Genomic DNA, 15,260 nt, shown 5'->3' with positions numbered 1-15,260 from the left:
CAGAGAACAATTTCTAAATATTTCACTGAAACAAGAGGGAACTCTGTCAAGGTAGAATTACCTGGAACAACATGGTCTTCTAAAAATCCAAGACAGTTAATGTTACATGAAAATGAATGACACAGAAGCATCGAGGCAAAAGCTCAGGCAAAGTCACTGCAGAGGTCATTTAACTGCATGCTTCCTTCCCAATCCTGGCAAACAGGAGAATCTTTAGAAACAAAAGTCAAAATAGAAAATCCTCTGCCTGGGCTATTTATCCTGGGTGGAGAGCCACAGTCCTGACTGCCCAAAGTTGTGGCATTGACAGTGGCGTGTTCAGCAGCTCCTTACAGGTACCAAGTTCCTGTATCCTCATAACTTGTACTCTGTTACCCAGAACTTCTCACCTGTAGGAGTATCTTGGACCAGACTGCCTCACCCAAACCAAAACTGTCCCATTCTCTCTTCTGATTCTTTCTCAGATCTAAACAAGAGCTGACAATTAAGAAGAAAGATTTTTTTTTTTTAAGGAAGAGACAAAGGGTGCTATAGATGGATCTTCTATAAGCTGTTTCACTTCCCAAATGCTTACAACAGCTGTGGCTGGGCCAGGACAAAGCCAGGGGCCCAGAACTACAACCATGTGGTGGGCCAGGATTCAAGTACTTGGACTGTTACCTGCTGTCTCCTATAGAGTGAATTAGCACGAAGCTGAAATTGGCAGCAAAGGCAGGACCTGAACCCCAGCCCTTTGATACGAGATTCCCATACCCAAAGAGATGTTCTGATTGCTGAGCCAAACACAATGTTTGGTAAATCTCTGACATTTAACATTTCAGTCATTAATTTTATCTTCCCTGATATTTTATTTTCTTCCCTGATACTTCCAAACAGCAGCCATGGTATTGCTCTTGCTTTCGTTGCATAATTTTCTTAAGCAAGTAATTCCCATGACTACATAGATCTCCAAAACTTCCGGTCAGAAGAGCTCTGAACAGACTGTAAAGGAGTGCTGTTCATGGTGGCTGGAAGGACAAGAACTAGGAACATTTTGGAAACTGCAGAAGTCAGGATTTAAGAGTAACCTGTTGCAGGTGTATATCTACTGGCTCAGTTTCCACACGTCTTGATTCTCAAGAGTAGAATTTCTGACACTGGAATCTTTTGTCTATGTTGGATCACATGCCTATTGCTGTGATTAGTAAATAGGATTTTATAATCAGTGGCTCTGGACTATATGGAATTTCTCAAGAAGGGAAGCGAAGAAAAACTACAAGAGTCACCCATTAGGGATTGTTGTGGGAGCCAGGAATCTGTGGGGTTTCTGCTGATCTGAGCAATGGGTGACTCTTGTAGTCATGCTTTTATTGAGTATAATCTGATGAGCAACTCAAGGTACTACAAAACTGACAACTAGATACATCTGGCTAACACATGGAACTTCTTTGCATTCATCTTTCAGAGTCCTCTCACTGACACATAATGCAGCTATATCACCGATAGCAAACTAACGCAAATCCTATTAAACCACCCCGATGCCGTCTTCAGTGGCATGAACAAAATACATATGCTTGCAGAATGGAATACTGCTAACATGAGGATGAACAATCTACAACTGTGCAAAACCATGTTTGGTCTCAACAAGACAGTGAGTGAAAGAAATCAGACAAAAATGAATTTAGGGGCTGATGTTGAGGCACAGTGAGCTACGCTGTGGGAGCGTATTGGAGCCTTAGCCCCTCTGCTTCTGATCCAGCTCCGTGCTAGCATGCATGGGAAGGCGGCAGAGGATGGCCCCAGTGCTTGGGCCCATGAACCCATGTTAGAGACCCAGATGGAGTTTCAGCCTAGCTTTGGCCTGTACCAGCCCTTGTGCAGCCATCTGGGGAGAGAACCAGAGATAAAAGACTCTCTCTCTCTTCCTACCTTTCCCTTTCTGTCTCCATCCCTCTCTACCATTTTACTTTTAAAATAACTAATTTTTTTAAAAATGTTAAAACTCATACATGTTATTCTGAGAAGATACTGATTACCTTGAGGGAGGGTCTACAACTGGGAAAAATCAGCCTTGCAGATGCTGGCCACCTTCTGCTTCTCAAGCTCCATACTGGTCACGGGGCCAGATTCTGCTGTGGCAATTCGTTAAGATGTGTCCTGTGCTTCCAGCAACAGGCAACTACCAAGGTTGTCTTGTAGCTAGGCAAGTGTTACATTGCTGGCAGAAAAGCAGCTGGTGGGCATTATGAGCCTGGTTAATGCCAAATTTGTGTTAATTATGCCAGTGTGCCAGCATAGTTGCCTATTCTATATTTTAAAAAATGGTATGTTTTTTAAAATGCAGGGAACACAGGGCCAGGACATGCTACCCTGGCCACCAGGTGAAAGACTGATGCTGCAGATTGTCCAGGGAAGGTAACCTGGGGACATATTGGAGGGGGGCTGGTTGAGGGCATGTTTGACAGGACAGGAATGATTTCTGGAACCTTGTGCAGACCAGGCTACTGCACTCGCAGGTAGGCGAAGGAGCTGAGATGGAACGGTTTAGAGAGGGGAAATCAGAGGGCATGTTTGGGTCAGACCAAGGCACCCACCCACATGGGAGACCTGAGCTGGGCTAAACAGCATGACCTGCCATCCATGGGCACTTGCAAAAGCTGGGGCTGGGGACATGCTTGGCTGGGCTGACCTGCAGTATCTGCCGATGAGTGTTGAAGCAGGGTTTGGGCCATATCAGGCTGGGCTGCAGCATCCACCAGAATGTAAGAGAACTAGATCTGGACAAATTCAGTAGAGGATACATGGGTTCACCTCTGGGGCCTGCAACACCTGCTTGTTTACATGGTGAGATGGGGTGGTGATGGGTCAAATCAGGCTGGACCACAGAACTCACCTGACAGGAACCCACGTGACCCTCATGAGAGCTGGGACTGACAGGAGATCAAGGGGGGCCAGTCTGTAGCAACCACCAGTACATGCAAAGGCCAGGACTGAGGGCAGACTGTGCCAAACAGGGTCACTGCCTCCACTAGCACACAAGATTGAGGTCTGGGAGCAGGTCTGGTAGGAGAACTTGGGGAACTCCCCTGCTAGCTGGATTAGGAGCAAGCTTTGTAGGGGAACTTTGGGGACCCCCTTGCTGCTTCCACTGGTGAGTGTGAGAGCTGGGATGAAGGGCAGGCCATTCTGGGGGTGGGCCAGACTCTGTTAGGCTGGCTGTACCTGTTTGCATACACAAGAACCAAAATGGGTGTAGGCCAACCAGACTTACCACCAAGCTCCAGGACTGGGTGTGAATCATATGGACACAGAAGAAAACAAAAAACTGAAAGCATTTGCCCCACCCATCTTCCTTCATATCTGACCCTTCCCACTTTAATCAGAGGTGGGAATTTTTAGTTCAATATTTTATGCCTCAATACAAATTTAAGTAAACTTTATTAGACATTGTCCCTCTTTGAGATTTATTTTATTTACTTGAAAGTTGATTGAGGGAGGGAGACAGAGAAAACGAGATCTCCCATTCGCTAGTTCACTTCCCAGATGACCGTAATGGCCAAAGCTGGTCCAGGCCAAAACCAGGAAAGCTACAAATTTCATCCAGATCTCTCATGTGAGTGCAGGGGTCCAAGCACTTGAGCCATCTTCAGATGTTTTCCCACGCACATTAGCAGAAACCCGAATCAGAAGTGGAGCAGCTGAGACTTGAACTGACACCCTTATGGTATGTCTGCACTGCAGCCAATGGCTTAAGCCACTATACCACAAGATCTGCACCCTCATCAATTTTTTAAAAAAGATTTATTTTTATTGGGAAGTCAGATATACAGAGAGAAAGAGAGACAGAGAGGAAGATCTTCCATCTGATGCTTCACTCCTCAAACTACTGAGCCAATCCAAAGTCAGGAGCCAGGAGCTTCTTCTGGGCCTATCATGCGGGTACAAGGTCCCAAGACTTTGGGACATCCTCAACTGTTTTCCCAGGCAGGGAGCTGGATGGGAAGTGGGACTGCCAGGACATGAACCAGTGCCCATATGGAATCCAGGCACATGCAAGGCAAGGACTTTAGCCACTAGACTACTGCAGCAGGCCCCCTCATCACTTGGTTGTTTTTTTTTTTTTTTACAAAAAGAGAGAGGAGAAGGAGAGAATCTTCCACCTTCTGATTAACTTCCCAAAAGTCCACAATGGCTGGTGGTGTGCTGGTCCAAAGCCAGGAGCTTCCTTCGGGTCTCCCATGTGGGTGCAGAGTCACAAGGACTTGGGTCATGTTTTATTGCCCTCCCAGGGAGGGCAATAACAGGGAGCTGGATTGGAAGTGGAGCATCTGGCACTCAAAAGGGGGGCAGCCTTTAGGATGCTAGCACCATGTGAAGGCTTAACCCACTGCATCACTGTGCCAGCCCCAACAACCTTGGTTTTACAGCCACAAAGGAATTCTGGCAATAACCTGAGTGAGTATGGAAGTAGATTTTTCACACGTCAAGCTTCAAAATGAGAACACAGCCCTACTGACACCATGACTGCAGCTTGTGACACACTGAAGAAGGGGTTCCAGCTAAGCCATGTGCAGACCCTCAACCCACTGAAATTCTGAGACACTAACGTGTGCGGCTTGAAGCCACAGAGTTTGAAGCAATAGAGAAGAAAATGCATTGCCTGCCAGACCTTCACACCAAGGATGGAGTTTTTTTTTCTTCCCCTCCCCTAGGATCTGGCCTTGTGGTGCCTTCAGTCCCACTTTGCTCTTTGATTTAATCATTGGGGAATAACTAGCATTATCATCCTCTTCCATTCCTCCTGAACTGTTATCACAAAGTGATTTATCGTGATGGCCCAACAATACTTGGTGGACACAGATTTATTCAATAAGTCTTTCCTACAGACTCCTACTGCAGGACTTAATCCACCAGAGCCTAACATTTCTGATGGCAGCACCTTGTTCAGGGTTCACTGCAAAGGTCCGTTGGGTTGTAACACAACACGTCATGTACTTTGCTTCCTAGGCACATATGGCAGAGATTTCATTTGTGAGTCTGAACAATGCTGGAACATGCTGGCAAATGTCATGCTTTTGTAACCCAGCTCACTACTTCTGGGTTTAGCTGAGCCCCCAAGAGTAAGTGTGCAAATTGCTTTATATTTTCCACCACGTTCAAAGAGTTTTCAAGTAGAAATCTTCCTCTTTTTTGAATGGCTGCATCAGCCTTTGCCAGTCCAGGCCAAAGCCAGCAGCCCAGAATTCCATCTGAGTCTCCCAAGTTCTTGAGCCATCAGCTGCTGCTTTCTGAGGTTCATTAACAGGGAGCTGAGGCTTGAATTCACACTCTGTTGTGGGGCTGCCAGCATTACAAGCAGCAGTTCAACCAGCTACACCACAGCTCTGGCCCCAAGTAGAATACTTTCAAACTCAGCTCCCTCCCAAACCCTAGATATTCCAAAAGCACTACAGGTCTGGGGTGACCACCTACACACACACAAGTTCTTCCCTGAGGCAAGCTGTGCTCACCCACACTGCATTGAGGTTAATGTGATCACCCTCAGCACCTTCCATTGGTGCATTTGTCCCTTGCTACAGAAGAGCACTTGTGCTCAGAATATTGTGGGCTCTACCTCACCATTCCCACAGGCTTCCTTCTGTGCTCAGGCAGGGCTCCCCAGGCACAGCCACAGTGTGAGAGTCTGGGTCCTGGCAGTCTGAGAATTAGTGTGTGCTGTGCTGCTGCCAGCCTCTTTGCTCAGAGCACAGTATGCTCCATGCTGTGGGACTCTTGGGAATTTTAATAGGATCTCAAAGTTCTCTGCCAAATCTTTATGCCAGGACCATGGCTTCCCAAGACAATACAAGGTGCAACATACTTGGAGTAGCCGTTCAGATGTGTTCTTTCTTCAAGCAAAAAGAGCAGCAACAACAAAGAACCCCAGCTTGCTGATTTTACAGGCAATGGGACAGAGACATCTTCCATCTTCTAGTTTACATCCAAATACATTAGGCTTTAGACCAAATGCCTTCCCTGTACTCTTTCATGAAATGGTAGAAGGTTTTGGGGACACAGGTCACAGTTTACTAATGACTTTGACAAAATTGCAATAAATTTATTTAAATGGCCCTAAAATTTGTCATTTTCCCCCTATTTTGTACATGAGTAAATTGCCTCATAGAGATTGAATGAACTATTCAGAGTCACAGAGCTGGAGCAGGTGTTTGGCACAGCAGTTAAGCTATCCCATGGTTGTCTACATCTGGCATCAGAATGCCTGCGCTGGATTACCAATTCAGGGTCCATTCCAATTGTCTGCTAATGCATACCCTGGGAGTCAGCAGATATCAATCCTTGCCATCCCTGAGCAAAACCCAGATTTTATTCCAGGCTTCTGGCTTTACCCTGGCTGTTGTAGGTATCTGAGAAATGGACCATCAGATAGAAGCTCTCATCTGTCTATTCTAAAATCAAATAATTGAATAGATAAATAATTCCAACTTGCCCATCTGGAATACCTGGAATTGGAACCTGTTTGACAAAAAAAGAACTCCTGGTTTGTCTTTTGACATGACACAACATATAGATTTGCCTTATGAGCCCAAACACAAAAGCATTTCCCACACCAGGGCTTGAGTAACTTTGGGCTCAGCAGGAATGCTTTTCGGAGTTCACTGATGATTCTTTGAAGACTTTTCGAAAAATATAATCTCATCTTTTAAAAAACCCAATTAACAGGGGGTATTACTGGTATAAAAAAGATACAGCCTTTAATGAATCCAACCTGATGTGCTTGGAGGAAACTATCTAACCATGAAATTAAAACTATGACCCATGCAATCTTCTTATTCATCACCGCCACAAGTTTCTTGCTACTGCCTTAATTTTCCTTAAAAGAGTACTTTCAATTTCCGATAATGTGGGGAAAAGAGACAATTTCCAAGATGCTTGGTTACTTTCTGATGATGCCTTCATTGTTTTTGCTCACATGTACACTGAATACTTCACTCTTGATATTCAGAAAACAAGTACATGGCCTCATGTTTTCCATTTTTGAATCACTACTTCCAGGAACATATGTACCTTTTCAATGAACAGCTTCTGGTGTTTAGTTCAAGGATGTTTTCTTCATTTTTGTCTGTGATTCTTTTCCCTTTCCTTCATGTTTTCAGAAACAACATTAACAATTTTGGGGCCGGGGAGGGAGGCAGGGAAAGGACAAGGTGTCTTTCTTATCAGTCATTTCTCTCTAGCCACTTCTTTGTAGTTTTTCTGAGCCAGTTCACCATGATGCATGCTTTTCTTTGCAATTTTTTTCTTTTCATTATTTCTACTCTAATTCTCATTCCAGCTCTTTCCCGTTTCACTTTAAAGTGATCTATGACACTTGTAGTTCTATATAGGTCTACATGTTTATAACCTGATAAACGTGCATGTGTAGTGTTCAAATAAGAGGAATTAAGATATTCTTTTTCTCTACAAGTCTGACAGATTCTCTGAGTCTTTTTAGGGAATGAGGCATGGGAGAGTATATCTGCATCTGTAATCTATTTTAATGGATGCAGAATCAGTTTTCTGGTTTTGCTGATGTTTATTTCCTTAAGTGATTCCTCTTGGGATGTTTCTCTTGTGTGTGTCTCTGTGTATTTTTCTGTGAAGCTCCTCTTTACTTTTGCAATACCTACTCATAGCTTTGTGATAATTCCATTTCAATCACTAATATGGAAATTTTGTGATTCAGTGGAAATCTAGGCATTGCTTACAGCGCACCTTTGGGTGTCACAGTCCTGTGTATCATCTTAATTCCAGGCTCAGAACTCCTGTTTCGAAGAAGTAACGCTTTTGGAACTAGGTTAGGTATTTACTACAGTGGGTTACTATATACAAGAAACTTAAAACTGCTTACATTCAGTTATATTCCGAAATCCAGGTTCCACCCTCAGAGTCCCTTTTTCTGACCTTTGCACTAAACTCTTCCTCTCCAGCTGCCTTCATGGAGCCCTACAGCTGCAGGGCAGGGTCTTGAAGTTGGTTGTAAACTTCAACTTCCAACGCCTGATTGTATGCCTATGTTGGCAGTTTCTTGGTTACAACATAGCCTGAAATCACTGTCTTCCAGTACGACATATCTGATTCCTCATTGTTGTACATAATCTTCCATTTTATGTTCATTGTTATCTCATAAAAGTCAGTAGTGACCCCTGGCTTAGAATACTGTATGATCCAGATACGAACAGAACAAGAGCCAGAGGAGGTTATTCATTCGAGGGTTGCCAACTGGGCCCCACTGGGCAAAGGGCAATAGCTCTGTTTTGATTCACACAAAGTTGAAAGAGATTCATCTGAATGCAAGTTCCTTGGTCCTAACTATCTTATAGCAGACCAGATCACTTCATTAATTCAAATCTACTAGACCCCATCAACACTGGAGTTCAGGGAAGGCTCCTGTTTTATAGACAAAGGGATGGAGGCTTGGAATAAAGACTTCCACTCAAGATCACAAAGATTCAAGCTGCCAATGAATGCCCAGGACAGGTGCCTAGGGTAGGGAGGACACTTCATCTGAGAGCTTCCTAACCATTGATGGAATACTAAGGTATTCCCCCAAGTAAGTCTCCAAGTATTTGAAGAGAAGGAAAGGGATGAAGTCATGATCCTCGTCTTCCTGGGGTCCTGTGCGGACAAGGCAGAGTTAAGTATCCTGGTATTCTGGTTGAGATGATTAAAATAAATAAACACAGCCAGGGATAGTGCATGGCAGAGCTGGAAAAATCATTCTGGTAAGAAGTGATGTTGAGGCACTGAACATGAACAGGATAGATTTTCGTAAATAGATTTAGGTTCAAAGATTGATCCTTTATTAGCCAAAGCCCTTTATCATATATACGCTGTAAAAACATATTACTTCTGTAGTGTGTCATTTAGCTTTCCAATAGTGCTTTAAAATTTTTGAAATTTAAAGACAAATTTCTTTTTTTTTTCTCCCTTTCAGAGCTTTTGCTCTCTGTGCACTATGAATTTAGCCCAAGACCACAGGTTTCCACTCTTATTTGAAGTAAATGGTTTCTGCTGAATTGCCATGCTCTCAAACGATTCTTGTCTGGACTTATGACTCCTATGATTCCAAAGCCTTGGTTGTTACAAAGTCAGATGGAAAGGCACACTGACTCAGGGCTGGGTATGCACCTGCTTCATTCGATCACATCTGTCATGCTTCTTATGTGACAGCCAGACACATCCACCTAGTTTCTTGGCCCAAGGTTTCTTCTAAGTCCTGTACTCCTAATAAGAACAGATCTCAGGGATGTCAGGAATGAGGTGATGATGTAGCCAGCTAAGCCTCCACCTGCAACATGAGCATCCCATATGGACATGGGTTCATGTTCCGGCGGCCCTGCTTCCCATCAGGCTCCCTGCTTGTGGTCTGGGAAAGCAGTGGAGGACGGCCCAAAGCCTTGGGACCCTGCACCCACATGGGAGACCTGGAAGAAGTTCTTGACTCCTGGCTTTGGATCTGCTAAGCTCTGGCCATTGTGGCCATTTGGGGAATGAACCAATGAATGGAAGAAATCTCTGTCTCTTTAACTCTTTCAAACAAAAATAAGGGTTTTTTTTTTTTTTTTAAGAGTTGTGTCACAGTTGTTAAATAGCTACAGATAGCTCACGAGACTTTCATGGAAAACTTCCTGGCCTAAGGCTGCGAAGCTGTTCTTGCAGCATCCGGGCAACATAGTGGCGTCATGAAAGGAGACATAACCCCCGTGTTGCTGGTGTCACGCAGGGCAAAGCTGCCGAGCAGAGGGCCTGCTCATGCACCTGGTCCTCTAAGCAGTCTCGCATGCTGTGGGTGCGTAGTAGGGGTGTGTCTGCGCCTGTACCAGCACAGTGAGTTGCTCCATCACCTCCTGACTGGATAGGGCACAGGCTCAGTGTATGCACAGCTGCCTCCCACGTGTGGGGCACAATGGTGGCCACAGACATTGGACAGCGGGGTGGGCGAGGGCAGCGCTGCAACCAGAGATGCATCAAAGATACACATCATGGCACAAGAAAATGGGAAACAAGTGCTTCCAACACATCCCGAACTGGAAAAGATATGAATTCCTGAAAGACGACAACAACCTTCAGGGTGTGGGGAGAGACAGAGAGGGGGCACGGGCTCAGCGACCCTCATGCACCCAGGGTAAGAGAGGACCAAAAGTAAAAAAAAAACACACACACTATACTTAACAGGAAACCAGTATTTCAGATAGGAGGCCAACACGCTCCAAGTTGGAAAGACAGGGTGAACTTTCCTTAAAGGTAACCAAGGCAAGGCCTGCTCAAGCACACCACCAGTCTGTCGCTGCTCTGGCTGGATCCATGGTGAAGGTTCCGAGCCAGGCCAGGACTCAAAAAAACCACAAAACCCCCATAATATCCCCCCAGGACCAGGCAGGAACCCGGAAGACCAGCAAAACCCGCCCCTGGGTGGACCCCAGAGAGTCCAGACAACCCTCCGGGACCTCTCCCGCCACGCCCCGTCCTCACTCCCCGACCCCCATCACCACAAGCCCCCCGCCTGGCCCAGGCCCATGACAGCTCCTCCAGCACCACCGCTACATCCCACCACATTCCTGGGCCCTTGCCGCCGCCGCTCCGAGCCACGCCCCCCCCCCCAGGGTCCCCGACCGCCACAACCCCCTCCGCCCGCTCCCAGACCCTCAACGCAAGGGGCTCCGGTTGCACCGCCTGCGCCGCTGGCACACTTCCGCTTCCGGCAAGAGGAACGAGGCGGATCCTGGCTGTGCTCAGAGCAGCGCTACATCCGGAAGCCTGAGACGTGTTCTAGTGATTGGGTCCGGGGAAACGTGTTTGCAAACAGACTGTTTCCAGGCAAACGGACTCGGGGCACAAACACATCCGGGCTGAGCTTTGAGGCCTAGGCACTGCCGCTATCGGGCCGGCCGAGTCCGCTCCAGGGCGGCGGCCACCATGGTGCTGTCCGCGGTTATCGGGAAGCTGCAGCACAAGCGTGTGGTCCTGGCTAGCGCGTCCCCGCGCCGCCGGGAGATCCTCAACAATGCGGTGAATTGGCCCCGGCCAGGGTCGCAACCCCGAGAACACGGGAGGGCGGAGGGTCTGCGGCCCCAAGAACGGGCCGCGCGGCGAAAGGGAACTAGACGGGGGCGGGGCCTGAGGGTGGTTGATGGGAACCTGACAGGGGGCGGAGCCTGAGGCTGCGTGGGGGCGGGACCAGAGGGTGATTGACGGGAGTGACCGGGCTGGGCCAGAGAGGCTGTGTGGCTGGTGGGGAGTCTCCTGCTGGGTGGGGACCGGTCTGTGACGTCACTGCCCTGTGTTCTTCCCTCCCCGCAGGGTCTCCAGTTCGAGGTCGTGCCCTCCAGGTTCAGGGAGACGCTGGACAAGGCTGCGTTCCCCAGCGCAGCTGCCTACGCTGAGGAAACAGCAAAGCACAAGGCCCTGGAAGTGGCCACGCGCATGCACCAGGCATGAGGTCCCCCTGGGTGGTCACGGGACACAGCAGCATGTAGACGTCACACATGTGACGTCATGGTGGTGTCACGGGTGTGACTTTAAGGTTGTAGCATCATGGGTATGATGTTGTGAAGTGATTATGATAACACTATCACTTGTAAAGCAGAAAGTGGACATCATACATTTAATAATTTAGGATGGCCATGACAGGACACGGGTGTGATGTCACATATAATAAGACTAAGGTTTGGGATGTGCAAAGTAGATGTCACATGTGTGATGTCATAAATTATCAGTTGTCACTTGGGACACAGAAAGTGGTTGTCATGGCTGTGATGTCATGTCTGACGTCACACATATGATGTCATCTGGTACAGAAGGACCAGCGGGCACCGGACGTGGTCATCGGGGCAGACACTGTGGTGGTGAGTGTCCCGATGCAGGGCCCGACCCCACCCCCTCAGAGAGAACCTTGGTTAGAGCCCGGACTGCCTAGTAATGTCACCCTCTTTCCCCACGTGTCCCCGCAGGCGGTGTCGGGGCTCATCCTGGAAAAGCCCGTGGACAAGCAGGATGCCTACCGCATGCTGACTAGGTCGGGGCAAAGGCTGCATAGGGTGATGTCGGCACCCCACTTCCTGTTATCTCCCTCCCAAAACAATGACGTTATACAGTAGGGCTGCTTTGGCTCCCAAAGTCCCACCCTTGATGTCGTTACGGTGACATCATCACACAGCTCCGGCTTTCCTGTTTTGTAGGCTGAGTGGCCGGGAACACAGCGTGTTCACCGGAGTGGCCGTGGTACTCTGCACCTGCACAGGTACAAGGAGTGGGGAGGAGTGGGAGTGTGGATGTCCCCAGCCCAGCCCCCCTCTTCTTCCTCTTCCTCTTTCTTATCTTCCCCCTCCACCACAGAGGGTCGCCTGCAAACACATGCCTCCACCTTCTCCGAGGAGACGCGCGTGCGGTTCTCCGTGCTGTCAGAGGAGCTAGTGTGGGAGCACGTGCTCAGTGGCGAGCCCATGTGAGCCAGGGTGGGCTTGGGGGATGGGCCCGTGGGGGACCTGGCCAAGGAAACCCTAGGAGCTGCACTGGAGTTCCCGCAGTAGAGGGTGGGGGTGGTGGTGGGAGATGTATCTAGGTCTCTATCCCCTTGTGGGCATGGCGGGGACATGGCCATCCCATCTCGTCTCACTCCCTGTGAACCCCCTGTGCCCACTTAGGGACAAGGCTGGAGGCTATGGGCTGCAGGCACGGGGCGGGATGCTGGTTGAGGCCGTGCTTGGTGATGCACTCAACGTGATTGGCTTCCCACTGAACCGCTTCTGCCGGGAGCTCCCCGCGCTGCTGGGGCCAGAAGATCCCAAACCCCAAAACACACAGGAGGACTCCAAGCCCCTCCAGGACCCCACAGGGGATGCCGCCACCCACTCTGAGCCCTGGGACCCATTTACTGGATACCCCGCCAAACTAGTGGACCTCATGGAGGGGTTCAAGGCCTCCAAGGTAATATACCCACTATGCTCAAAGTCCTGCTGTGATTTGGCCAATGTCATGACAGTAGGTGACATCATTATGGTTGGTGATGTCACCATCATGGATGGCATAAAGAATGACATCATCCCCACAGTGGCACCATCTTCATGGATGGCGTCACCCGAGTCTCCCAATGGTCTCATAGGGTTGGTGGTGTCACCATGGTGGGTGACATCCTCAGTGTTCCTGTGATGTAATGAGGATAGATGGAGCACTGTGGTGGATGACATCATGGCTGTAGTTGCTGATGATGTCCTAGCAGATGTGCAGTTATGCTTCTGTGTGTCTCCACTCTCCACACACAGGTCCTGTTCACTGCCTGCAGGCTCCGTATATTTGACTTCCTGCAGGAGACGTCACCCCTGACAGCCAGAGAGCTGGCAGGGCGGGTGGAGGCCTCTGTGCCAGAGACGGAGCGGCTGCTGGAGGCCTGCGTGGGGCTAGGGCTGCTGGAGAAGAGGGCACTTGGTGAGGCGGGGTGGTGATGGGTGACTGACAGGCGGTAGGTGACTGACGGGTGAGTGAGTGACCCTTTGTGTCCCCTGCCCAGGCTACAGCAACTCAGCACTGGCAGCTTCACACCTGCTGTCAGGTGGAGACCTGTCGCTGCGTGACCTCGCACTGCACCTGGAAACTGAGTCCTGGCCTCTCTTCTCGCACCTGGAGGCCGCTGTGCGCAAGGGGACGGTTCCCTGGACCCAGGCACTGAAGGAGGAGGCAGGGGTGAAGCAGGTGCAGTCCACAGGGGAGTACCGGGGGGAGGGGGTACCCTCTGTCAACTAACCGCATCCCAGGCCTTGCCGGTAAGCTCGGGATGCGGAGTCCTAGCAGCAGGGGCCATGACTCAGGCCCTGGGACTCCCAGCACTGCCTACATGAGCCCCATCCATGGCCCCACCCCTAAAGACCCCTGTTCTCTTCCAGGCCCTTGGTATACCCCTGCCTGGCCTGGCCTGTCCCCACACTGCCCGCCGGGTGGCCCGAGCTCTCGACCTGTCCTGCTTTGCCTCAGCCTGCTGCACAGGAGGTGCGTGTGGGGAGCCCACCGGAGTGTGTGGCCCAGACTAGGCCTGCCCCGTCCCATACACCTTTCCCACCCTACCGTCTTGCAGGAGGCGCTGATGTGCTGGCCAGTGCCTTGGCCCTGGAGTATCCGCAGATGCGTGTGACTGCGTGGGCCGGCTCGGCAGGTAGGTGGGGCTGTGTATGCGTCAGGTGCACATCACCTGTGCATCACGTGTGCTCATGTATGACTTGTGCCCTCTCCAGGTCCCACTCCTACGCGCGACCTCCCTGCGGCTGACCTCTACGTGGCCAGTGGCCTCCTGCAGGCCCCACCTGACGCCCGCACGGAAGACGTGTTGCAGGCGCTGGCGGGGTGCTGCCCACCAGGTGGGACTACCCCATCCAGTCCGGTACTGACCCACCCTGGTCCCCCTCTGTCAGTCACCTGCCACTTACCCATCCCCTCCGTCCCGCCCACTCGGATGTCCTACTGTCCACCATGTAGGAGGCGGGCTTCTGCTGGTGGAAGCCACCACGGAGGAGGAAGAGAAGGAGACGACCCCGAGGACACGGATGCTGGCGCTGGAGCTGCTGCTGCGTGCTGGGGCGGCGCCCCGGACCCTGGCCCAGTGCCGGGAGCTGCTGGCAGGGCTCGAACTCGGGACTGTACGCATGGCCCCCGCGGGCCCTGGACTGGGCGTGCTGTTGTGCACGCGGACCCCCAACCACCCCGGACTCAATAAAGACAGCGAGTGACCGACAGGCGTGCGTGGCCGTGCGCGCAGTCGGGGATGAGGGGGCCACCGCGCGGACCCCGGCCCGCCTCTTACGTCGTCGCCGTCTCCCTGCGGGCCCGAAACTAAGTTGGGACGGGGAGCTTAACTGAGCGCATGCGTCAACGAGCGCCCTTTTGCGGGCCTGGCTTCATCAGCTCACCCTGCGCATGCTCCCACTCCAGTTACCCTCAGCCCGCAAGGACACTTTGCGCATGCTCTCGGCTCGTAGCTGCTCCTCGGATATAGTGTAACCCCTGGTAACGCTTCCCACAACTGAGGGCCGGGAGCCGCGAACTCGTCCCCTCGGGCGCAGGGCGCCAGGGACTGAGAGACTAGAAACTAGATCCGGTGGCCTCTGCCGTGTTAGCGTGAGACGGACGCGCCGGTCCCGTCGCTGCTTGATGACATCAGACGCGCCCCTTTAGCAGCGGGCCGCCGGGAAGCCCACGGCCTGCGGCCGCCTTGGCAACATCAGGACGCGCTGACGCCATTCTCGGGCGACGTG

At 50.5% G+C, this 15,260-nt stretch overlaps 1 protein-coding gene across 1 annotated transcript; it reads left to right on the top strand.

The window, feature by feature from the left end:
- Nucleotides 1-10,729: 10,729 nt before the first annotated feature.
- LOC121166479 (probable bifunctional dTTP/UTP pyrophosphatase/methyltransferase protein) lies at nucleotides 10,730-14,741 on the top strand. The gene is made up of 13 exons (XM_040995608.1): nucleotides 10,730-11,028; nucleotides 11,320-11,451; nucleotides 11,817-11,864; nucleotides 11,970-12,034; nucleotides 12,198-12,259; nucleotides 12,355-12,463; nucleotides 12,663-12,945; nucleotides 13,281-13,443; nucleotides 13,526-13,707; nucleotides 13,899-14,001; nucleotides 14,087-14,164; nucleotides 14,244-14,366; nucleotides 14,485-14,741. The coding sequence occupies exons 1-13, from the start codon at nucleotides 10,936-10,938 to the stop codon at nucleotides 14,733-14,735; spliced, it is 1,692 nt and encodes a 563-aa protein (XP_040851542.1). The 5' UTR covers nucleotides 10,730-10,935; the 3' UTR covers nucleotides 14,736-14,741.
- The last annotated feature ends 519 nt before the right edge of the window (nucleotides 14,742-15,260 follow it).

The sequence above is a fragment of the Ochotona curzoniae genome, unplaced genomic scaffold (assembly GCF_017591425.1).
Source record: "Ochotona curzoniae isolate NIBS_2020 unplaced genomic scaffold, NIBS_Ocur_1.0 patch142, whole genome shotgun sequence".
Classification (NCBI taxonomy): Eukaryota; Metazoa; Chordata; class Mammalia; order Lagomorpha; family Ochotonidae; genus Ochotona; species Ochotona curzoniae.
This window is presented reverse-complemented; position numbering and strand designations above follow the sequence as displayed.

Coding starts and splice junctions, on each gene's coding strand:
- LOC121166479 (XM_040995608.1), top strand. CDS start 10,936: ATGGTGCTGTCCGCGGTTATCGGGAAGCTGCAGCACAAGCGTGTGGTC. Junction 11,865..11,969: donor TCGGGGCAGACACTGTGGTG/GTGAGTGTCCCG, acceptor GTGTCCCCGCAG/GCGGTGTCGGGGCTCATCCT. Junction 13,708..13,898: donor AGGAGGCAGGGGTGAAGCAG/GTGCAGTCCACA, acceptor GTTCTCTTCCAG/GCCCTTGGTATACCCCTGCC.